Source organism: Boleophthalmus pectinirostris, unplaced genomic scaffold, assembly GCF_026225935.1.
Source record: "Boleophthalmus pectinirostris isolate CB_2022bp ecotype Guang Dong unplaced genomic scaffold, ASM2622593v1 HiC_scaffold_5, whole genome shotgun sequence".
Classification (NCBI taxonomy): Eukaryota; Metazoa; Chordata; class Actinopteri; order Gobiiformes; family Gobiidae; genus Boleophthalmus; species Boleophthalmus pectinirostris.
The window spans coordinates 25,173,787-25,198,574 of record NW_026571404.1 but is presented as its reverse complement, the minus strand read 5'-3'; the positions used below and the strand labels follow the sequence as shown (position 1 = coordinate 25,198,574).

General features: G+C 40.6%; 2 protein-coding genes across 4 annotated transcripts; one reads left to right on the top strand and one right to left on the bottom strand.

Annotated features, from left to right (window-relative positions):
- The first annotated feature begins 108 nt into the window (after nucleotides 1-108).
- ccdc180 (coiled-coil domain containing 180) lies at nucleotides 109-24,788 on the top strand. Its single transcript, XM_055162777.1, has 41 exons — nucleotides 109-563; nucleotides 1,349-1,428; nucleotides 1,508-1,569; nucleotides 1,646-1,755; nucleotides 2,425-2,553; nucleotides 2,635-2,745; nucleotides 2,820-2,915; nucleotides 3,406-3,569; nucleotides 4,004-4,123; nucleotides 4,198-4,277; nucleotides 4,365-4,453; nucleotides 4,523-4,642; nucleotides 4,714-4,887; nucleotides 4,947-5,062; nucleotides 5,274-5,400; nucleotides 5,513-5,549; nucleotides 5,933-6,006; nucleotides 6,068-6,246; nucleotides 6,573-6,742; nucleotides 6,864-7,044; nucleotides 7,162-7,308; nucleotides 10,593-10,737; nucleotides 10,800-10,913; nucleotides 11,017-11,100; nucleotides 11,221-11,304; nucleotides 11,589-11,728; nucleotides 11,798-11,838; nucleotides 11,923-11,971; nucleotides 12,202-12,276; nucleotides 12,360-12,426; nucleotides 12,722-12,860; nucleotides 12,953-13,113; nucleotides 13,185-13,310; nucleotides 13,400-13,496; nucleotides 13,570-13,639; nucleotides 14,119-14,242; nucleotides 14,327-23,015; nucleotides 23,210-23,258; nucleotides 23,347-23,634; nucleotides 23,927-24,136; nucleotides 24,568-24,788. Exons 1-37 carry the CDS (start codon nucleotides 456-458, stop codon nucleotides 14,456-14,458), a joined length of 4,122 nt encoding a protein of 1,373 aa, XP_055018752.1. The 5' UTR covers nucleotides 109-455; the 3' UTR covers nucleotides 14,459-23,015; nucleotides 23,210-23,258; nucleotides 23,347-23,634; nucleotides 23,927-24,136; nucleotides 24,568-24,788.
- On the bottom strand, nucleotides 14,676-21,158 carry mmrn2a (multimerin 2a). 3 transcript variants are annotated; one of them, XM_055162778.1, is made up of 10 exons: nucleotides 20,974-21,158; nucleotides 20,154-20,276; nucleotides 19,402-19,508; nucleotides 18,952-19,020; nucleotides 18,146-18,424; nucleotides 17,320-17,693; nucleotides 17,095-17,244; nucleotides 16,450-16,926; nucleotides 15,719-16,082; nucleotides 14,676-15,542 (listed from the first exon to the last, which is right to left on the bottom strand). In XM_055162778.1, the coding sequence occupies exons 1-10, from the start codon at nucleotides 21,156-21,158 to the stop codon at nucleotides 15,106-15,108; spliced, it is 2,565 nt and encodes an 854-aa protein (XP_055018753.1). In that variant the 3' UTR covers nucleotides 14,676-15,105. The 3 variants fall into 3 exon arrangements, with proteins under 3 accessions (XP_055018753.1, XP_055018754.1, XP_055018755.1); XM_055162779.1 differs by having other exon boundaries at nucleotides 17,320-17,687; XM_055162780.1 differs by lacking the exon at nucleotides 19,402-19,508 and having other exon boundaries at nucleotides 20,974-21,114.

Sequence of the window (24,788 nt, the reverse complement as noted above, 5' to 3'; positions counted from 1 at the left end):
GGAATATAATCTCATCTATGGTCAGTTACTAGAGGCACCCTCTTGCTGAATTCTGGTTCTTGCTCCCTCGAGGTGCCAACAACCACTCAGATCACCATTTCTGACACTGTGATACCTACTGTGCCCCCACACCACTAGTCCACAAAGTGCCCTGCGGCCTGTAGACTCGAGCATAATCATGACTCCTCCATACATTTGAAGCTACTTGAAGCCTCTTTAACCAAATAAAACAGAAATGAATAATTCAACAGGCCTTCCACCTCCATTTTTTTTTCTTGTTGCCGGTGGGGGTGGTTTGGGAAACGTTGCCATGGAAACACAGACGCGGATAATCTGCTAGTGAAGTCCTCCCCGATTTAGCACGGTGAATGTACAAGAATTCCGGCGAAAATTGCGCAGCATTTGACTATCCATCCTAATACAGCCCCAGGGGACACGGTCGAGAGACAAGAGAAATGAGCCGATATCGACCCAGACAGGGCAAAAGTAGCTTTGACATGGCTCAAACTGATAGCAGAACGGTCCCCAGTGGAAAGGTGTACAGGCAACTCTTCGACGCGCAGGTAACGTGAAGGCCATAGGATACTAAGCATACAACAAGCACAATGCTGAAAGACTTAAATTACCATTTTTAAAATGATCTTAATAGATTGAAAGTAAATTGGATGACTTGAATATGGCCACAAGTTGCAAACTATAACCCAGAACACACTAACTTTTTTCTGTTACTAAAGGAACCAATGCTACCACAGATATGATTCATTTATGTCACGTGCTCTATTATAAGTAATTCCCCAGAACAACTCTTAATGTTAGGTCAGTAACTGTTTATTTAGTGCAAGCATTCTTAGGCAACTCAGGGGCCCTCAGAAGCACTATGGTAACACTTCTGGCGTAACTGCATGGATTTATTATAGTTATAGTATGCCTAACTGCTGTATTGTCACCTTTAACCTAAGTCTGCGTCTATGACAGGGGTGGATTTGTAAATATTTTTTTAATTGTTTCTTTAATTGCTATGTAATGTTCTGATGCAAATTAACTTTAATAACTTGTATTTTTATGTAAACTGTTTAATAGTTATTCAGGCTGATTTTATGTGTGTCATTTCATATAATTTTTGATATGATTGAAATAGTTTTATAGATTACCAGACAGACATGCAAAGATTCAAGAAAGGACAGTAAATCTCCTCAAATCAATTAAAGTGCCCCACTTTAATTTAAGTATTGTTTGGATGAAGTGTCCCATTACATCACATATAGTCTACAGTCCTAGGATATCTCCAATAATAGGTTTGAGTTAAACTGTGGTTATATCTGAAAAAAAAAACAAAAAAAAACTGCAGGTGCAGCTGTCAAGGTCTCTGCTGGCCACATGGAAAGATCAGATCGTGCAGAGTAACACACAGTGCAGTACAGCCAGCAGGTAGTACAATATCACACTGACAAGGCACGGAGACTATGTGCAGATTGCTGAATAATATTTCAATATTTGATTATTTCAGTGAAAAAGAACTGGTTGACACTGATGACAGTGAGGATGTTAGCGGACTCCCTGACATTCTGGGTTTGTATAAGTTTAGTGTCATTAAGAGATTGCAACACATAATGTTAATACATGTTGTACATGTTGTACTCTGTAGTAACCAGTAGTTATAGTTCAGATGTCATTGAGTGTATGTCAAAGAAGAAAATGACAAAGCACCAAGAAACACTGCACCAGCTGGACACAGAGCTGATCTTCATATCTAAGGTAATGACTTCACATGTATTACAGCTAGTAGGCCTACAAGCTCTTCAAGTTTAGTCATACAAGTCTTTCAAAGGAAGCTCTGATTTGAGATCTGAGAGCTTTATAAGTCACTCAAATTGCTTTACATTACTACATGCAGCCATTCTGTACCTATGGCTCCTCTGATGACACTGGAAGACTTGTTCAAAGACACAGAGGCAGTAATCAGTACCAGTAGGTAGAGTCAAACTCTTCTTCCGATTTGTGAAAGAAAGAGCTTGCCACCTCAACTCTTAGCACTGACTTCACACTGTTAACCCAGGTTGGAAAGTCAATCTTGCTTAAAACCTAAAACACTATTAGTAGAGCAGATTAGTGAAAAAATCGTTCACTTTGGTATAAAAGCATGAAATTTGGTACAGATACTCTCTAAGGGCCACTATTTTGGAAAAAGGCATTGGCCACTCAAAAATATGGCGGCCATTTTTCAAAATGCTCGCTATTTCTGGTTAATATGCCATTAATCTGCTGCACTATATAGGCTAATTCCTCAGATATGCGACACTTGGGACCAACAGTGTTTTTATCTATTCAAGCACACCATGTGCATCTATTTATTTCTATTTAACAAATAATACTGTTGATACTTAAAAAATCTATACCTTGCTTTGGACCTATATATTCCCCCAGCTGTTTGAGTCACATGCAAGGGAAAACAGTGAGAAACTACTGAGTTCCCTGCGAGAGGCTGACCTGAGACTAGACAAACTGACTCACCAAATGAAACAGGCTGAAGAAATGAATTCACACAGTCTACAGGTGAATGTTGAGTTATAGTTATGTATTTATACATGTAAATATTTTTTTATTTAAATGTATCTTATGTTCTTTGTCTTACAGGACATATGTTCTCTGTGGGAGGAGGTGGAGAAGGAGGTGAAGCTGAAAAAGACCAGAATCGTGGAGTTTTACTGTAAAATGTGCCAGTCTGAAATGCAGAGGACTCTTCAGGTCAGACCACAGGGCTCACAATCTATCTGAACTTCTATGTTCTTTAGAGACAAAATTACCTATTTAATGTTTAGATTCAAGCTGTGCTGAAGAACCACTGTGGTCTGCTGGAGAAGATCAGCTTCTTGCCCCTGTTTGACATCCAACGGCTGCTTCACTCCAAGGCAACTGTAAGTCTTTAACTCTGGCTCACAAAGAAAGGAGACGAGTCCTGCTGACAACATCTTCGGAATTCGTCATTATGGGGGCTAGTACTTGTACACGGAACATGACAATTTGCTTTACAATCAAACTAAAAGCTTTTTTTTTTTAGTTAGATGTTAGTTTTTAAAGTTTTGTTGCTATATAATGAGCAGCAGTCAATATTTTACAGTATTGTTTCCATTTGTTTGTGTACACTGTAGAAGAGAATGGTTAGATTATTGTGCCTAATGGTCAATAAAGTTTGTTTAGTCTATTTAGTAAATAGAATTCCAGCACAGCAATTGCTGGTACATGTGTTGCCATTTCCAGAGAATGTTCTCAGACCAGGTAGGACCGTCAGGTGTGTACTTTGCATGGTTTCCTTTTTATCTATTCCTCATTTATAATTGTTTTTATAGATATTTCATTACCTTAACCACTGAACCCTCAACCCACATGTCTGTCTGTTGTTTACAGATGCTAAACCAGTCTTTGTTGGCTAACCGGCGCTATTTATGCCAGCTGCACTTGCACCTACTTGTGGCAAATCTACAGGGAGCGTCAGTGCTCCATCAGCGCTGGGAGGACTGTGTGGAACAGTGGAGGAGCAGCAGAATTCAGCAGATTATACAGCACTTTAAGTGGGTGCTTTAAAACCAACAAACCAGTACCTCAAATATAAATAGTACTCACGACGTAATAGAAAAAAAATGCTGCCCTGAGACATTATCAAATGTCAATATTCTCTCTTCAAGCAGATTTATGCTGCCCATCATAGTAACTTAGACATATCTGAGTAGTGATCAACTAAATGCAGGAATGACTATGAAACAAGCCTTGATATACAATTTCACACATTCACACAGAGATGCAGACTTATTATTAAACAATAATGGTCAGATCACAAATACAATATTGAATTATATGGCAAATAAGATAATAATTGCTTACCCATTTTGTGCTTGCTCCAGTGGTAACGGTATTGCAAGAATTAAAGAATGTTTTTAATTCTTGCTCCAGTGGTAATGGTATTGCAGGAATTACAGAATGTTTTTAATATCTGTTATATGCACAGTGAATTATGCAGCAAGGACTTGGATGAAGGACTGTTCTTTGAGCAGCCAGAGATTCATAAAATCCACCAGAGTCTGAGAGAAGTGAATGTCAGACGCTGTGAGACTGTCATGAACCTGAGGTCTGGACCTTCTCTGTACACTTCTGTATTATATTTTGAGACCAAATAAATAAATAAAAAATTACATTTTCTAGTTCACTGGTCCCGCTCACCTGTACCTCTATTCTGGTGTCTGATTGGTTTGACCAGGTGAAAAGCTATAACCATCAAATTGGTAAATGTTTTGCTTGTTTTCTTTTCTTTGTATGTTTTGAAAGATTTTTTAAAATTAAGTGTTGAATAGTAAAATGTTTGTTCATAGATGGGCTCCATGGTGTCCTTGTGAAGTGCATCCGCAACTGCTATGACCAGATCTGGCAGAAGCAACTTGAGGAGGTTCACCGTTGTGAGGTATCACTGGAACTATTCTACATGCCTTTGCTGTATATGATTCAAATATCTTCGTTTGTTGTCCCTCAGAATTCTCTCCGGGATCTGCAACTCTCAGAAGCTCAGGTCACTAACATTGTACAGTCCCACCTCTTACCTCTTATTGGTAAGAGTCAGAGCAAATCTGACGAGGAACTGGCTGCTTTTGATGTCAGTAAGGCTTCAAACTTAGTTCAGCCCTTTCTGAACCATTTTAACTTAAATTTCTATGTGTTGTACAGGTATGCTGTGACTCTGTGAGCCGCCACAGTCTCTCATTAAGCAACTCAGTGTTTGGATTAATGCACCAGGCATCATTTCTGTGGGAGGAACACTGCTCCAGGCTCAAAAATATAGAAACAAAAGTCCAGCAAGATGTGGAGGATTTGAGGCACTTGCAGAAGGAACAGTTACAGGTAACTATGTCTGTTTAGATTTTAGTGATCTTTCATAACCTCTAAATTATATACTTCAGACAAAAACACTCCACTTGGATGAGCAGCTGAGTATACTGCGACAAGAGAGCAATGAGGAGGCCCTGACCATGTCTCTGGACAAAGTGCTGCTGTGGCTACAAGAGCTCCATGACAGGTAACAAGGCAGAAAATAAACAAATCATTAGGGCCGCAACATAATGAAACACTATCCCATGTCCCTGGGATATTTTAGAGCAAAGTGAGTTATATTGAGTAATAATAAAATAGCGTTAATTAATTTACACAATGTTTCACATTATTATAACTTTTACAATTTATATCAATGTCTTTTATTGCTATGCTGGGTGTCTGTGTGGTGGTTGTAGCTGTAGACAGAATCTGTTGGATCAGAACACTGTGTTGGACAGACTTCCTGCTCTGTATCTACTGGAGCTCCAGAACTACAGCAGCGGCCTCACTGCATTCTTCCACCTCAGCAGCACCTATAGGCCGGTAACTGAACCATTTTTATCCACTCTCATGTATACACATACCAGTGGAAAATGAAACATTGCTTCTTTCACTAATGAATGTGAAATTAAGTCATATTACTTTTCTTTTTCAGAGCCTTGATGAATTTGGCCCAGAATTCAGGGAAGTAGGTCAGTAAACTAGAATATGTATTGTGTGTATGTGAGGGTATTCATCTAATTGTCAGGACATATTCATTTCATGGGGACAAAAAACAGGTCCCAGTGGAATTTTTAAGATGCAAATTCTAAATTTAGCTTTCATTCAAAAAGCATTCATTTACTACTGTCGATTCAGTTCAATAACTTAAGTCATCTTAACTACACCTTTGCCTCTTTCCCTTCATTGGTTTCAAACAATTAAGCAATTCAAATCAAAAATCTTTTGGATGGGGAATGGGCCTCGCTGGGTCCTCACAGAATCTTTCAAACCAGGAAGGAATTGTTTGTCTGAAACAATAAAATGCTATTTTATACCAGATTTGTGTTAGTTGACACCTGTTTTCCTTTTGTAGACTCCACTATAGGAGCTTCTACCACTCTAGACAAAAAGATTAAGGGGATGAACACTGGTGCTGCACAAGATCAGGTGAGATCAAATGAAATAGTTCCTTTCTTCACACGGTTTGGCTCCTGTGTGTCTGCTCCAGGTCGACAAAGGGCTCCTGGATCTCATGGACATGAACAGTTCAGAGGAGTTTATCTCATCAAGAGGCTTCACCTACAATGGGCCCCCCTTCAAATGCCAATCCCCTGAATTCAATCAGTCTCTGAGGAACACACAGCTAGTTGTGTTTCCTGTTGCACTGCTCTCTCAGACACTCAACAGGTAGTCACCTCACATTTTCAGCATATATAGCTCATATTTGTATAAGTGATATATGTTATATAATCACATTCAACCAAAACTATGGCAAATCAAAAATGTGCAGGGCTTCTGGGAAAGTCTTTCTTATTTATGTATAATTTTATTGACATGTGTTTAAAGGATTTATTTGTGAAATTAATTACTGTTTATATTATGTGAGGAATCGTGATTTAGCAAGCTGATTCTAGTTTAATGTACATGGGTAGGATATGGTGAGTTGCTTGCGTATACACTGCCTTACTTACCTCCGCACATGACTGACTGTGTGTTTCCTATTTGATTGACAGAGTGAGGAGCTCATATGTGGACCACATGGAGCAGCACTTCCATGATGGTGTCCTCTCGACCCTTTCTCTGCTCTCACACCTAAGACAGGAGGCGCTAATTGAGCAGAATCTCAAGCTGCAGCAGCTCAGTGCCCAGCATGTCCAGCTGCACATCTTCCAGCCACGTCGAGGTACAGCATCAACAGTGTTTAAACTATTTTAATATACAAATCTGGTCTGCCTGTCTTTCATGGTAACTGGTCCAGTAAAACTTTCTGTGTAAAACAAGAAGTGTCTGCTTATGTTTTATAGCTGAGCTACGGCTGCACATAAAGCAAGTGGACTTTCACTGCAAAAAAGTGTCACACACTCTATTCTCCCTTAACACTGATCTGAAGGAGCTCCAGGAGTGTTTGGGCAAGAAGAACCAGACCTTTTTGAGTACTGTGTCTAGCTTGGAAAGCAGCCTTCGGTCTGTGGATAGCCTTCAGCGGTACGCCTCTGCTCATCCATCTATATAATTCAGATTGACCAATCAAAGGCTACACAGACCCTCTTCTGTGTGCTTATGAATGGACCAGATGTTTCTTCACTTCTGTCTTTGATGTAGGTTGGAGACCCTCAGCTCCATACTGAAGGAGAATCTAAAGAATCACATAGCAGACACCCAAATATCTCAGACCAACTTCAGAAAAAATTTACAAGTTCAACTGGAGCAGCTCAAACAGGCCACTTCACAGCTGCTCCGTTCCTTCAGGTGACAAGCTTTTAAAATATTTTTCTTTATATCAGTTAGCCCATTTAGATGCATCATCTCTTAGATGCATTTTTTTTAGGTGATGGTCCATAAATATGATACATTTTGTGTGTGTATATATATATATATATATACGCTTATCCGGGGCTGGGTCGCGGGGACAGCAGTCTAAGCAGGGACCCCCAGACTTCCTTCCTCCAGCGTGTCCTGGGTCTTCTCTGGGGCTTCCCGAGGGAGGCGCCCAGGAGGCATCCGGAACAGATGCCGGAGCCACCTCAACTGGCTCCTCTCAATGTGGAGGAGCAGCGGCTCTACTCCGATCTCCTCTCGTGTGACTGAGCGCCTCACCCTATCTCTAAGGGAGCGCCCAGTCACCCTGCGGAGGAAACTCATTTCAAGCGCTTTTATCCGCGCTTGTATTCGACTCAGCTCCCTCTTCACCACAACGGTCCGAGACAACGACCGCATTACTGCAGATGCAGTGTATATATATATATATATATATATATATATATATATATATATATATATATATATATATAATATATATATATATATATATATATATATATATATATATATATATATATAGGCGTGGGCTGTGCAAAGAGGCTCCTGAGACAGTCCAGCACATAACTGCAGGGTGTAAGATGCTGGCAGGGAAAGCATACATGGAGCGACATAACCAAGTGGTGGGCATAGTGTACAGAAACATCTGTGCAGAGACCCCAGGATCAAGGTGGGAAAAACCTCCAAAGGTTGTGGAGAATGACCGAGCCAAGATCCTGTGGGACTTCCAGATACAGACTGACAGGATGGTGATGGCGAACCAACCACACATAGTGGTGGTGGATAAGAAACAGAGCAGAGCCGTGGTGGTGGACATTGCAATACCAAGCAATGGTAATATCAGGAAAAAGGAACATGAGAAACTAGAAAAATACCAGGGGCTCAAGGAGGAGCTGGAGAGAACCTGGAAAGTGAAGGCATCAGTGGTGCCTGTGGTGATTGGAGCACTTGGGGCTGTAACCCCCAAACTGGAAGAGTGGTTACAACAGATACCGGGAAAAAACAACAGACATCTCAGTCCAGAAAAGTGCAGTACTGGGAACAGCAAAGTTACTGCGCAGAACTCTCTATCTATATCTATATCTGTATCTCTCTCTCTCTCTCTCTCTATATATATATATATATATATATATATATATATATACATACACACACACATTATAAATGTATGTTATAACAAAATACAAAATAGATTAGGTAAGGGGTAAGGTACCATGAAAAACTTGACAATAGTAATGGCAGAACGGCAAAGCAGAGACCATATTTACATATATATACTACAAATATAGCATATATATGTTTGTAGTAGAGCCCGACCGATATATCGGCTGGCCGATATTATTGGCCGATATGGGCACCTGGAGACATATCGGCTATCGGCCGATATGCTTGCTGATATGGGCCGTGGGCAGGTTATACCTCGTTATAAAGCTTAGACTCTCTACATTATGTTCATTTAATCCAATTTACAGACAGATAAATGTCCAAATATGTGGCTCCGCATCAGTATTTATCTGCGGTGTAATTTGTCTGTGTCCATACTGTCCCTGAACACACCACAAAGTCACGTCACTTCACTCACGTGCTATTGTTTACACCCGCAGCCGTGTGCAACACTGAGATGATATTCTTTTTACGGACAATCGGTTTGATTCTGGATTAAAAGGACTTTTGTTAGTGCAGACTTGCGATGTGAGGAGAAGCCTGTGTGAGCGGTGAGTGTTGGAAATACATCGACTTTGAAGCTAGTTTTGGCTATTTGTTATTAGCAATTAGCTGCTGTAGCACCTTCACATAAACAGGCTGTTTTCTATTGGTCTATTTTAAAGTGACTATATTGGCCGTATATTTGTTACTGGACCAGCATTGATATGTAAATGAGCTGTGAATAGACATGTGAATGATCAACATTTATGCATATAATTAATTACCGCGGCGCACGTTTTTACGGCTAAAGGCTAATAGCGGTAGTTTCTTTACTAGCTAGGAGTTATGGGTCGGTCGCGATCTAAGCGGCTCTTAGAGCCGGCTCTTTGAAGCGAACAACGGGAGCATGTTTCTTATTGGGAGCCGTGTTTTCTCTTTTTCTCACTTTTTCTCTTCAAGCCGCTTGTAGACCCGTAGTTTGACAGCAGCAGCGGCTGAAAACGAAACTTTCAGAAATCTGCGTGTGCATAGAATTTTAAAAAAAGTGCATATTTGGCTGCAGTTCAGCATAAAATGAATAAACCAGGACGAATCTTGGGCTCAAGTGAGGGAGAGACCGAGTCCCGACACTCAGTCCTGGTTCAGTTCTGGTTTAGTCCTGTTTTACACATGGTTTAAATCTGTTTTAGTTCTGGTTTAGTCCTTTTTCAGTCCTGGTTCAGTTTTGGTTTAGTCCTGCTTGCAACAAAACAATCTCAAGAGTTGCTTGGGAGCCGAAAGAGCCAGCTGCTTTAGTTAGCCGAGCCAAAAGAGCCGGTTCTCCAACAAACTCCAAAAAACTGGAATACCCATCACTAGTAACTAGAATGTGATGCAAAAATGCCATTAGGCCAATCTACTGAATGTAAGTATGACATAAAGAGTCAGAATAACAATTCATGTTGCCTAAATAAACCCAATTTAGAATCCACTAGAGCCAAACCTAAGTTTTTTAAACAATTCAAGATTTACAGTGATTTTTTACATCACTAAATATATCGGCTGTCTTCAGCTCCAACTCCCATTATATTGGTTTCATATCGGCCACAACAAAATCCATATCGGTCGGGCTCTAGTTTGTAGCACCCTCAAGGAATGAGCATGAGGTTTTTTTTAACAGGGTGTATTTGCTTTTCACAACCCTTAAGAACTGGCAACAAAGAAACACAATAAATAAACATCATAAACATCAAAATCAACTCTACATCTTACACTATATGAAACTTAAATTTGACAAAAATAAAAGCGCACAAACCTCGTGGGCTTACATCCATGATGAACAAATGTTAATTAATTAATTAATATTCTTACTACATTTTTATCTAATTTATTCTGATCTTACCAGAGATCTTCATGTTTCTGCTGCAGTGCGCTGATAACAGGGTAAGCGGCTAATTAGGTTCGGGCGGAACTTTTTATCCTACTTTGCTCCACTACTTTGGTGGTTGTGTTTGACCACCAGATGGCGCCAAGTAAAACACAAAGACAAACGCCAAATTAAATACATAAATATTTGCGTGTTTTGACAGGCTTTTTAGTGAAGGAGGGGACTTTACACCTTTTGAGATCAAAATGTTTCAGAAGAGACTGAAGAAAGAAATCAAAAAGATTAATGTGGAGGAAGAGTCCATCTTTGTTCAGCTGGAGGCCTGCCACTCCAGCAGTTTACAAGAGGTAATGGAGTGTGTGTTCAGTTCCAAAGTGAAGGTGTAGTCTCATATAGGTCTCTGCCTCAGGTCAGGGAGGTGTACAGTCTGCAGGAAAAGCTGATCTCCCTCAAGTCTGAGTTCATGTTTGTGGAAAAGACCCAGAACATCCTCCGCAGCATTCAAATCAAGATCAAGTCTGTGGTATGTGCGGCTGGAATTTCACAATTGACAAAACAACAGAAATGTTATAAACCCAACGTGCATTTAGCATGGAAACAGCAGAATGAAGTGTGTACATTTGCAGGCTGCCACCAGCAATCAGCAGCAGTCTGACATAAGCTGCAAGATTCAAGAGCTACAGATTCTTCTGGAAGACAGAGAGGTAGAGGTACAGGTCCAAGCATATTGCTCTAGAGGTCAAATCATACTCTGATTAAGATTAAATACACCCATGCTGTGTCCACACTAACTGCATGTGTAGGTAATGATATTGTATGTGAATTTGCAGGTGTGCCAAGCCCAGGTGTTCTCCACCCTCTCCATCCTCAGTCAGATGCTTCACCAACAGGCTCAATATCTTCACTTTACCACGGTATGTCTATAGTTTTACTCCAAATAATTGTACAGTAGTACAATGACTTTCAGTTGGAAAGTCATTGAATTGGAGGTGTTGTGGGCCTTCAGAAAGTCCCCCTGCAGTCAAAGAGTTTGTGCCTTGTTCCTGTCCCAAAGACGCCACGTCACAACAACCTCAAACAACAGGCCTGTCACTGACCTTTGATCTCATGAAGACTCTGGAGCGACTCATCCTGGAGCAGTTACCACACGTGGCAGACATGGTATTCCATTGATGTGACGCTGTTGTCATTTTTGTAGGACTCAGAAGAGTGCCCTCTGCAAGAGGACAGCTCTCTGTCAGCATCCCTCTCATCCTTCACCTCTGCATTGCAGCCCTATGGCTTGGGAAGTGGACTGCATAATGACCCTCTCCTGGGCCTCATAGAAACTCTAAACAGGTTTGTCTGTATATATCATGTCATGTTTTATAAGATTTGTCCTAACTGTCATTGTCCTGGCATGGATAGAGCACCGCCTCCCCCTGAGGCAGAGCCCAGAGGACGAGCAGGTAAAAGCTGTATGTCTAGAGAGTTTTCTACTCTTTTTAAAATTCAAAACACTTATTTATCATTGTTATGTGATGTGTTCTCAGGTCAGAGCGCTGCACCTATTTGGAAGAGAGAAGACTGTCCTGCAATGAGGTAAACACGGCAAATTTGTGGGTGACAAGAGCTTGCCAAGAGTGTGTGTATGTCAGCTGGTACAAGAATTAAACCTATACTATACTGGGAAGCATTCTCTTTCAACGTTGCCTTCTCTGGTGAGACTCAGACTTGGCCCTAATCTCCTCATAATTTCTCATTATTAATTTGTAACCTTGTGTGTAACTCTGTTATGGCACTGAAGTATTTACAACCCTGTGTGTTTGAAGGAGAGGAGGCAGAGCAGTCCGAGTGGACTGGAGGCTGCAGATGTTTGGGCCTAAACCGGAACCCGGGCAGGATATGTGAGTGAAGCCACTTCTCTTTATTCGATCAGACCCTCAGTGTAAAAGTGCACCTTAACCCAATCATGTCATTTGTATTGCAGCTCTTTCAGATCCAAAGTCGGTGCACTGCTGTGGGAGTCCAGTGATGTTCTGATGCTCACTGCTGAGGTAACTTACTATGTACTATTGGGTGATTACAGTAGCATCTACATGTCTGTTCTGACCTTCCACCACTACTACTACTACTACTACTGTTACTGCTACTACTACTAGTACTACTACTCACACACCAATCACAAACTTCCTCATAAGGTTTTACCACGTTCAGTAGTAACAACAATGTCTGAGTTCACAAACCTTTATACTCTCTTACCCCTGCAAGCTACCACAAAGAATATAATACTAACCACTTACCACTGTGTGACTGATAGTGATACAGTTTAATATTTTCTGGGCCTCTCAGGATTTCTACCACAGCCGCCCTGGTGTCAGTCAATTCCTGCTGGTTCCTGACAGTTTGGAGCAGTGGGTTGACAACATGCAACAAAGACTTCTGGGATACCTTGAGCAGTCAAAGAGTTTCCTAAGCTCCAGCAAGAAAGGTACTCTTATCAGTAAGGAATGGTCAGAGATTTTACACTACATTACTATATAGTGATTCCATCCAAGTATAACCACCTTTTTTGGTTCTCAGAGTTTGTGAAACATCTGTCTATATTAGAACAAGTATGTCAGAAGTTACCTGAATTGCTCATTCATATACATGAGCATCAGCACCAGGAGAAACTCAGGGGTGAGATGGACAACATTAGGCAGGAGTTAGACCAGACTGTGGCAGAAAGTGAGACTGAAAAGGTATTGTTATAATACTGTGAATGCCTCCTAATAAATTAACTTCTGTCTAGTAGTGTGTTCTTTGTGCACAGAGTGATATTGTGTGTCAGCTGCGGGTCTGTATGAGCAGTGAGGCTCTGCAGTCACTCTTGCTCAGAGAACAGCACCGCCAACAAGCGCTCTACAGGGAGATCAACAGTTCTGCCATAGCTCAGAAGGTAAGGCATGCAATAAGGTAAATATAATAACAAAAATAGCAATATATAATAATGAACACAAACATTTAAAATTTTATTTGGTTACCCAGGAGTGTTTGCAGATGGCTGGAGAGGACTTTGTGACATCTCTGGCCTCTCTGACAGAACAGCTGCTGGCTCTACTGGACCTGCTGGTTACAGCTGATGGTAAGTGTTATTTTGTTTTTAGTAAGACTTGAACAAACACACACCAAATCACTGAAGTCCAATTCTTTTACAGAAGTAAAGACAGCCTCACAGCACTCTGAAAACACAGATGACACAGCACTTAGGCCACATACTGGCAAAAGGTAGGCCTGGCAGCATGTAACTGCCTCATACTTTTGAATTAGGTCATGTAGATGCCTGCGAAAAAGCTACACAGACACTGCAGATTTGACAAAAACTAAAAGTGTGAATACACTGCAAAATGTGGTTGATAAGAATTATAATGTATAATAATAATTGCCCTATTTGTTTACATTTTAAGACATTTTTTATTACATTCTACAGTCCTTTTGTTTGTTTGTTTGCAAAGTTTGGGAACTGTAGCTGTATTTTGTAGCAGGTGGGACTGGTACATTTATTTTATTTAATTTTTTTTTGGGGGGGGGGGGGGGGGGGTAATTCTTACTGACCCTAACATGACAGAAGTGGCACATGAATATGCATTGTTATATAATGTATGACAACTTTTGGTTTCAACTGCATAGATACGTAATTACATATTTAATCACCTTTTATCACCTGCCCTGCATTGTTTACCATGTATCCCACTGCACCTACACAGAACCTGGAAAGGCATCCCATATTTTGCTTCTTCAGTTGTTACCAAGGCAACTACTCCCATCACTACAAATAAGTGCACCCGTGGACATGAGCTGGTTATACTGGAAAGGGATGTCACTTTCAAGGTACTACCAGTTTATTAAAGATATAAAAAAATATAAATACCTCAAATATATAGCATGTTTATGCTGATACTTTTTTTTTAATAGAGGTTTAGAGAGATGTACAGAGGTGAGCTGATGCGTCTGGACTCTGACAAACACAAGAAACTGGGAGAAGTGGAAAAGTGGAATGAACACTGGAGTCATCAGCTGGACACACTGACACATACACTCAACTAAAAATGCAAACACAGCATTATCCACTCTGCATCCATTGAACTACCCATAATGTTCTCAATACTGCACCCAAACCATTAAATACTAGCTTTGTGTTGCAAAGCGCTTTGTGTTGCATTTTTTCTATAAAAAGCACTTTATAAATAAAGCTTGATTGATTGATTGATAGACATATCAGAACAGTGAGAAAGGATGACACAGCCACAACAAATGGACACACTTTAAGCAGAAAAGCATATATATTACTTAAATTAATAATACATTTGAAAAAATGGTACACAAGAAGAGTATTGATGTATTAGATTACTTAATGTACAGGATTACTGAATAAATGTATATTCACCCTTATGCTATATTTCCTGCTCTTCCAGTATTTATACCACATCTTGAATCATAAATAGCCATATAATATTGTGCATTTTAAATAGTAACTACTATAACCATAAAATTATGACATCTTTACATACAATATTCTGCACATACATTTATTTTTTCTTTTCCTTTAGTTTTCTGAAGCCAATTTCTGGATGTCTTTAAACACACACATTGTACACATTGACCACTGGCTTCTTTCTTTAAATATTACAAGATATTAAGTTGAGGGTCCCAGACACTCACACTGTAAAAGAACTCTTCAGTCGGGGGGGCGGTCAATGTGCATTCCCTGACCCACCTTTCCTCCTCTGTCGGCTCTTCACCAGCTCTAACACTTTATCCAGCTCCAGTGGCTGTTTGGAAGTAGTTAGTTTGTCTGTGTTGCTGAAGATGTTCTTGAAGACCTTTAAATGCTCCTCTAGCCCGCGTTTGAGCCACATGACCTCATCCTGAAGCCGGGGGTCCTTCTGTTTGCTGCTGTTCTGCTTCTGCTCAATGCTCTCCACTCTGTGCTCTAGCTTCTCCACTGCCTGCTCCAGCTTCCACAGGTCACTGCCATCTATGAGCTGAGGCCTGAGGAGGCTATGATGCTCCCTGGCCGGGCCCCTCCTGCCGCTGATGTTGTCGTCACTTGTGAGCCAGTCGGTTAAAGCGTGTGGGTGTGAGGATGGCTGATCAGCAGCTGGCACTTCTTCTTCTTCATCTTCAACTTCTGAATGGGTAAATATCAGGTTTAATAAAGATAAGTGTTTGTAACTAGTTTTACACATTTGCACAACATTTTCAACACCTCAGTTATATGTAAACATGTGCTTTTTATTTTTAGATTATGCTGTTTTAACTTAACTGTAGTTAGCTGTGTGTTTTATACAATGTTGATGTTCTTACCTGTACTTTGTTTTGTGAGATGTGCAATACTATGATTGTGCACACTCAGCTGCTCCTCATGCTGTATTAGGTGCTTCTTTAAGGACGGAATAGAGTATGCCTTTTGGTCGTGAATGGGCAAGTCCAAGAACTCAAGAACCTCCTCTCCCAGTAATAGTTCTAGCACATCACTGTGGCGGATGGCGTCTTGGAGAAGGGAATTGAAGGATTCACGCAGGTGCTGGTTGTCCAGGGTGCGTTGTGCTTCTGTATGTTGAAGCTCTGTGACCTGAGCCTGCCACTGCTGCAGAGACCAGCTCAAATCAGCCACGCTGTGCTCCACTCTTCTGGTGCGGTTTTCCTCCAAAGCCCAAGAGGATTTCAGCTAAAGGAGCAAACACAAGGTTTTGAGATGGAGTTCAGCTGCAATAAAAGAATCACTCATATTGAAGGTGGGTTTATCCTACACATTGGACATGGCATACTAACAGCACTCAGTACATAGTTTCATAATTAATTTTTTCTTAATGATTCTTGTTGGTTTAAATGGGTCCATCCTCAACTGATATTACAATCATTTGTCTATTGAAAGATAGATAGATAGATACTTTATTGATTATGAAGGAAATTCAAAATAAAGGATAAAACCATGCATTATCTCTTAAATAACTATACTTTTAGCAACCATGCAAACAGTACGTGGGATTGCTCATTCTAGTGTGTTTCTAAAGGTGTTGATAACCCGCTTGTACCTGTTGAAGTCCTTGGTGCAGAGCCTCCACCACCGGTTGCCAGTCACTGTCCCCCCATGTTTCCCCCTGTCCCTCGCTCTCCTCCAAAGCTTCCAGGGTGAGTCTGTTCTCTTTTGCCTGCTCCGTGACGTTAGTGAGGGCCTTTTGGATGTGTGTAACAGCAGTTCTGAGCTCAGAGCAGCCACAGTCACCGATGGAGCTGTTCTGTTCTGTTCTGTAGAGGTTGTTGAACAGGTAGTCTACATCAACGTCAAGATCCGTAAGCCTCAGGCCTTGGACACTCAGGTTCCCCGCCAGCTCCTCCACTCTCTGTAACACCACCACCTTGGCCGCCTCCACCTCCAGTCCTGTCTCCATGAACTGCACCTGACTGCGCCGTGACGTAGCGTTGATTCGTTTGTCCTGGTCCCTGTAGAGTTCATGAAGCTGCTGTACGTTTCCCGACACCACCTCCACATCCTCCAGCAGTGTCTGCACCTGCATCCACACATTCATTTATTGCATTGAGTGGTCACCAAATGACTATGCAACCATGCAAGAAACAAGGAAATGTCTCTTGAAAATGAAATATAAATTGTAAGTTGAAGAAAACTTTGAATTCAAAAACAGGGAAAATAAGAGAGGAAATGTGGCTTGTGAGAGTACCTGCACTGTGTTGTTGACCACTCGGTTGTCGAGGCGTTCCACGGCACTCCACAGAGCTGAGGTCTCTGAGTCCAGGACTAGTTCTGACGAGGGCTGTTTATGATCTTGCATAAGCTCAGACAGACTGCGGTTTATAGCCTGGACATTGACCTAGGGTCAGATCTCAAATGAATTACTTACGATCATAGTTTATAAACACTGACATGTTGTAGTTTTTTTTCTCACATTCATGTCTGTCCTCAATCTGGTCAGGTTGCTAAGCAGTAATGCATGGTGAGATTCCAGCAGGTTGCGTTGCTGTTGCACTTGGTCCTGTGTCTCCCTCAGCTCCTGGTACACCTGCTCCAGTTTGTCCTTCTCTTCCAGGCCATCTCTGCTCAGAGAGCTGGCTTGAAGGTCAGGAGGGGACAGACCCTTCAGCTCAGCCACCTCATGAGTAAGTGCCCCCAGCTGGCTCTGCATGTGCATCAAAGAGCGGTTGAAGGCTTCTAGGATGGGCTGCAGCTGGGACATGACCAACGCCATCATGTGCGGCACTGGGAGGACAGTTGGAGTGTCCTGGTACCGAAGAGCCACAGGGTCCCTTCTGTCCCCTACAACTGTCCACAACTCACTGTGAGATTCGTCAAATTTAATGTTATGTCAACTAAATTTTTGTCCATAGTTTCAATTCAGTTTATATTTGTAATGCCTAATATGGCAAAAAATGATGTCACTGATGGTTCCCAATTAAAATTAAAAGAAGGTAGAGTACGAGCATGGAGGACCAGGGTCAGAGTGGATGATGTCACACAGACAAAATACAACACCCCCCCTCCCCCAGAGGAAGCAGGACGTCCTGTGGAAGTTACTGCGTCTGTGATGCCCTCTATCACGTGTTAGGCAAGCACTACATCATCCACAGAAACCCCCCATGGCAGCTGTATACTACAGTAAGCAATTCTTACATAATATATATCTAATATATTTCCAAATGTAAGAGGGACTTTGTAAGTGTAGAATTTGATGCGACTGCCCATGAGTAATAGAATACAGTGAATATCAGACTCACGTGGTGAATGCAGATTTGGGTCCTGTGAGCCCATAATGTGCTGTGCTGGGGTTTTGTACATGGGTTCAGAGTGGATAGTGTCTGGCAGAAGGCGGTGTTGAGTATTTTGGATGTAGTCCTGTCGGACAGAGTCCAGAAGTTGGGCAGGGGCCTCAGGTTCGTAGGTGTGGTTAGATGATTCATGCGCATCATGTGATGGTCTGTTTGGTTGGCTGGTATGGTATGACAGTCCCTGGTGGTCATTCTGCTCCTGATGAGGGTCCATATGCACCATCTCCTCTGATAAAAACATAGTAAAAACAAAGTAATTTACATACATTTTCTTTCATACATTGTTCCTATGAGCAGGGTTAAATCTCAGATTTGACCTGTTACTTGGCCTAGTAAAGTGTCCTACCTGAAAAGTTGCATAGTGCACCTTTAAGCTTAAAACAGAAATAAGACTTTTATTTTGGGAACCACTGACTTTATGACCTCAGTGAGAAAAAAGCAGTCTGCCAGGTTATTTTCATAGCTTTCTATAGTGCAGCAGAGTCCGGTGGCACTGCCCTGCTGACATTTCACTATACTGTCAACTTTAACCATTTTATTGTTTAAGAAACTCCCCTGGCTTTGAGTGCGACACTAGAAAGTGTTCCACCCTGTAAGAGGCAAACATTTTGTATAGTAGGTTGTATTGTGAGTCACCGCCATATATTTAAAGTTCCTGTTATTGTGTCCAGTGATGACTTAATCACACTGACTTGAGCACAGGCGTTAGACTGGGCCTATGTGATGCTGGTTTGTGCGTGAGTAGAGCAGCTTACCTGATCCAGGACCATTGGGACTATCCTCAGAGTGTCCACTGAAGGTTGGATTGACCTGGGCACCTGAGACTAAAGAGGACATTCAGGAGTTAGGAGATACAAAATTAGAAGTGACAGAGGACATCCGTCCAAGGATTTGTGATAAACACTTAACTTTCCCACACACAGTCACAATCTAAATTAGGTTCCACTATCATTGGACATGTATAAATAGACCTCCACAGGAAACCACTGTATTCAGAGTTCACTGTTCTAAAGCAGGACAAAATAACAATCAACAATAATTTCCAAAAATGGGAATATGTAAGTTAGATAGAGTCCCTCTAGCCTGCTGATTTGAGTTGGTGACTCATAGCATAGGCATGTTCACTAGTGGTGCATCAGAGAGATACTGAAATGGCCTTCTGCTTAGATGATGCTATACCTGGTCAGACAGAGTCGGATCTATACCTGAGTGGTCACAATTGGGTCCGGTGTATCCGGGACAGCACTGCCATAGCAGGGCAGTGACCTCTCTCAGAGTCTGCCTGTACAGGGGTCGCATGGACAGCTTGTACCTGAATATAAATAAACTTAAGTTTAGGGATATCCTGTAGGGATTAACAATTTTAAGGAAAAATATCAAATTGCATTTTTTTCCTGAATTGTATTTGGAATAAGATTTGCAATTTACATTTTAATAATACACATTTTAAACACACACAGGAGCTAAACTACTGCTACAAGAATTGCCTGCATTTAAAGATATATTTGTTTAAACTACAGGGTTAGCAGTGTTTTTTTACAAGAATATTTTTTGATTGCAGACAAGTTATGTTACTTAAGTAATTTTAGCCTTTCCAATTTTCTAATTGCATGGGAAATATAATTTCAGTTTGATTGCAATAAATGTTGCAGATTTGTCCCAATCTCAAGTAATCAACACATGTCTCTTAGTCCCTATCTTTTTAATAAGTGTCTGAATAGGTCGAAAGCCATTGTTTGATTCTTATAGAGAGTGGTTCTCAGTCTTAAGTACATCCATAGTTTTAATTTAATTTGTATTTATGTTGTGGTTTTGTTCTTGGAGTTTTTAATTTGGTGAGACAAGCTATTTTTGTAGCACTGTTTTAGTATGAGACCAGATTAGGAGGAATTCCAATTGTCTATATGACTACATATCCAGTATGGCCTCAATTCTTCTCTGATGTGGGAGTACTCACATGACGAGCTGACAGTCTGGGACGCCACTTGGACATGGGCTCTGAGACTTGATGGTGTACTGCTCTGTTCCATTCCTCACTCTTCCAGTCACCACACGCTTCTGCACAACAGCGCACCAGTTTCTGCAACATATACAGAGCCACAGTTTGTTAACATATCTATAACAGATTCAGATATTCTTGGAATTGCACATTACATCGACAGTGTAGTTGGGTGTAAGCTTCTGATGTGTGTGATTTAGTCTTTAGGCCAAATGTTGTGGTTGACCCATAATGAATAATTTAAATGTACTTTTGTTATACGTTATCAGTGCTATAGTTGACGATTCCAAAAGTATACTGATGCAATCTACCTGAATTCAAACAAAAAATCTTTTGGTTATTGGGTGACTGCATTGTTCTTCTGTACATTTCATTGTTTGATGCTTTAACTCATCTGTCATAGTGCACATAACAGCTGGGTGATGTTGTTATGAGGACTGTTTAAAAGCATTCATGTAGTCAACCCAGATCATAATCTCCATCTCCTGAGCTTTACTTTCTTTCTCAAAGAAACTAGGATGTATGAACAGTGACTCTCTACAGCTGGCTAAAGTACTTCAAATTCCTATTATTTTGTTATCTATAGATTTGCATGTTGTGGTTTGTAATTCAAAGATGCTGATACTACAATAGACTGTAATAGAATATTGTACATGTACTTCCTCTTTGTCAGAGAACACTTACTACTTACTAGTGCTTCTTTGTACTGACAAATCTTTTAACAAACTCAGATTTGTGTACAGACAGTCACAAATGTAAAGGTGTTTGTGTAACTCACCCTGATCTGGCTGGGACATTTCCTTGTGGTGCTCCTCCGTGTGGGACATTGTCCTTTAGTCCACTGCCTCCTCTGGGGTCAGCAGCCTCCAGTCCTCCGTCCTCCTGCTCCACCTCAGGGTCCCGGGCCCTCAGCTCAGAGTGGGCACTGAGTAGTAACCCCAGCAGCAGCAGCACTTGTCTCATGTCTGGCTTCTGCTGAACGCTCCCCGCTCTCAGACTCTTCAAACTAGTGCAAGAAGGTTGGGGGAGGTAGGCCACACCTCCCACTTCCTCTGCCCCCCCAAACTAAGTGGGGGTTGGATTTGTGGCTAGTCCGAAGAAGAGTTCTGCACATTTTTGACGTATCAGTGACCTATAATCTATACTCCTTCATTTTATATTTTATTTTATTTATTTACATTGATGTGTGTGAGACAGTTAAGGATTTGTTGTCTTCTTATACACATTCTTGTACAGAGGAGGTGAGCAGGAGCCCTTGTGTCTCTCCCTGGTTCAGTTGAGGTCACTTTTGGAGGTAGTGTGAAATGTCACTGTTTGTCTCTTAGACTAAGCTTGTGAGATTATATCTGATGAAGATGTATGGACTCAGATACTGGTTTTGCAAAGTTTCCAAATGACAATGTTTATAGCCTATTTATATTTATGTATTTGTATCTATGGTTTTTATATTGTGATGTTCCTCATCATGTTATTGTAAAGTTATGATATATTGTGCTGTATGTCTCCAATTTCCCTGTGTGAATTGTAACAGCCCACATTATAATGGCTGTGAGCTCTTCCTGTTGGTTTGATAAGAGTAGAGGAAGCTCACAGCCCTGAGTCTCGAGCCACGTCCTTCCTGACGGCTTGACCTCTCCTCCACGGTGTTTCTGGCTTTTCCCATGAGCAGCACACAGACTCATCTCATATTTTGGCTGATGGTTTGGAAAAGAGAAAGTTTAGAAGCTTGTTTCTGAACCAGACCTGGGGTTTTCCACCCAGAGGAGAGGGGATTGTGTGGGGGCTGGGTGGGGGCTGTTTCCGAGGATTGTTGTGGACTTGTGCTCAGGGGGTCAGCTGTGGCAGAGTGACGTTCTCTAAGTGAAAAGACTCTTCCTTATACGTGAGTCTAAAGCTGTAACTGACAAAACTCAAGTCATTTTGAGGAAGTATGTACAGACATGCTCCTGGGGGTTATTTTCCTTATTATAGAACTCTTGGGTTATTATCTGTCTCAGCTTCCACTTGTTTTCATTTGGGGAAATATTGTTCTGAAGAGTTCTGCTGCATAACCACTAGAGAGCACTGTTGACATTTTAGTTACAATAATAATCTGACCAACAGAGTGAAGCAAAGAAAAGTAGAATATAACACAATAAATAACGAAAAGGCGTTGTTCATATTCGCTCCTGTAGGTGTCACCTGCCATACAGACAAACACACCTACCTAACACGCTTACTTAGGTTTGCTTCATATTTAGGGTAAATTTTCAAAAGTATTTGTGCTGTTCAAAGTTTGAACAACAGTTTGGCATTTTAACAAAGGCCCCACAACCAGTGCTAATAAAAACTAGAAGAACAGGTCTAATTACGCCCTGTTCTGAATAGTCCCACACCCATCTCTCTGGGTGTATCAAAAGAGTAATAAAACTCCTCCCCATAAAGGTATAACATATTAATAATGTCATGATGTTTAAACCTTTACATGGTAGATTTAAAGCATGGAATGAAGGTTTGTCCTTATAATTATCAGAACTGGAGGGCTGCATGTACCTTAGCACACACCAGTGTATGTAATGGCAGTAGACTTAAGTTTAGGAATAATAATAATATTTCCGACATTTGTCCAAAATGCAGGCTACAGAATTCAGAGGAATACTGGCTGATTGTGTGTGATACCATAAACAAGCTGCACTGTTCTAGCAGGAGATAAAGAATCCAACAGAGAAAATTATGTTGGATTGTACAATTTGTAGTGGATTCTCATTTACTATCCCAGAGAGGCAACCTGAGTCTGCTGGTGACTAAGAGATTCACCCTACTGTAGAGGATGACACAAAGGTAATGTCCTCCCATTAGTGAAAATAACATAATCGGTTTAGTTGTTCTAATCCAACATTTTAACATCAAAATAACAATATATACTGTAGATGTTTTTCCATAATGTTAAGATTAATTCATAATTAATCTTTGTTGACACATAAAAATCATGTTTAGACTTGGCAAGTGTTCATCTGAATTCTTTTACATTTTAGGTGGATTTGATTCTTCAAGGCTTCCTTAATCTTAATAAGGGCACAGCTTGTAATAAATTATAATTATGTTTCTCGTTTATTACATTTTGTTGCACCACATTATGTTATGTTTGTATTGTTTTGTGATTGATTCTAAGGAAATAGGTGTAAATAGAATGAGTCATCAAGATTCTTATGATGGGAGGAGGGCCATACCTAAATAAAAACTTCAGAAGTGGATTAACAGGTCTGCCCTGTGTCTCCTGTTCAGAGAAGGTGGACCTTATAAAAGCTCTGCACAGTTCCTACATAGCAGCCACAGAGACCCACAGAGACCCACATAGCACAGAGCACAGGGCACCCACAGGACACACCAACCATGGCAAACTTTCTGTCCGGAGCATTAGGGGGCCAGGGCATTGCAAGGATGGTTGGGGAAAAAGCAGGTCAGTTTCTACAACCATGATTAATTTTTTTTTTTTTTTTGATGGGGTCTGTTCAAGTGTTTACATAAATAGTTATGGGTTACAATATTTGAAATTGAGACTTATTATCATTAAAAAAACAGTTGATGTGTTAGATCTCAAATGCTTATATTTTTATATTTTGATCTAATATACCAACATTTTATTACAATATATGGGATTGTTTGATATATGAAACAGTATTTTAATATGTAAGATACCTTTTCTAATCCATCTTCTTTTCATTGGCTGATTTTTTTTCTTTTATTTGTAGGTGACTTTGTGGAAGATGCAATAAATAAAGCTATGGGTGGAAATGAAAAGGAATCCCAGGGAGATAAGGGCAGTGCAGGAGGTTCAGGGGGCTTCGATGTGGGAGACGTGCTTAGCTTTGGGGACAACAAAGAGAAGAAAAGCGGTCTGGATATAGGGGATGCTCTGTCCTTCGTGGGAGACTCAAAGGACACAGACAAACGAGAGGGAGGTGAGTGTGACCTTATGGAGTTTTAGGACTTCTTGTATGTTAAAGTAATGATGATGATTTTTGGGTTTTGTATTCATATCAATATCGGGTCATTTGGCCTTGAATTTTCTTATGGTTTATTTAGTATTTATTTTAATATCTAATATAGATTATTTATTATATCTTTTAATCAGTGAGCCTTGAGGAACAAATTTCGTTCTGTCATGTGTTTCTCTTGCATGTCTGCATGACAAATTAAAAAAAAAAAAAAAAAAAGAACCTTGAACCTTGAACCTGAATTTTTGAGAACAATAATGGATTGCATTGTGTCAATAATGATCAAAAAGATAGTACTGACTAAATATGACTTGTTGGATTTGGACTGAATTAAGAGTTTGAAGGATAGTGATCTGCATGTAGAACAGCATTTTGAAAGTCTCTTCTGTCTTCAGGTTTGGATCTGTCTGGAATTGCCGGCAACTTATTCAAATAACCTGCACTGGAATGATGGGGCTGTAATGGCTGTGGTTTAACACTGATTTAACCACCACACACCCCAAATTCAACACATCCCTACAGGTGTCTGCACTGTAATGTGTATCAGTGTATTGTAATAGAGTTGTCATATCACTGTTCATAATGCATGGAAGAATAAAATATTTATTATTGTTAA

What these genes read in the sequence shown, in the direction of transcription:
- ccdc180 (XM_055162777.1), top strand. Translation starts at nt 456, where the DNA reads ATGAGCCGATATCGACCCAGACAGGGCAAAAGTAGCTTTGACATGGCT. An exon ending in TCTGTGGATAGCCTTCAGCG is followed by an intron (nt 7,045 to 7,161) that starts GTACGCCTCTGC and finishes TCTTTGATGTAG; the next exon opens with GTTGGAGACCCTCAGCTCCA. An exon ending in CAGCTGCTCCGTTCCTTCAG is followed by an intron (nt 7,309 to 10,592) that starts GTGACAAGCTTT and finishes GTGTTTTGACAG; the next exon opens with GCTTTTTAGTGAAGGAGGGG.
- mmrn2a (XM_055162778.1), bottom strand. Translation starts at nt 21,158, where the DNA reads ATGAGACAAGTGCTGCTGCTGCTGGGGTTACTACTCAGTGCCCACTCT. An exon ending in CCAGACTGTCAGCTCGTCAT is followed by an intron (nt 19,509 to 20,153) that starts GTGAGTACTCCC and finishes ATTTATATTCAG; the next exon opens with GTACAAGCTGTCCATGCGAC. An exon ending in TGCACCAAGGACTTCAACAG is followed by an intron (nt 16,083 to 16,449) that starts GTACAAGCGGGT and finishes TTGCTCCTTTAG; the next exon opens with CTGAAATCCTCTTGGGCTTT.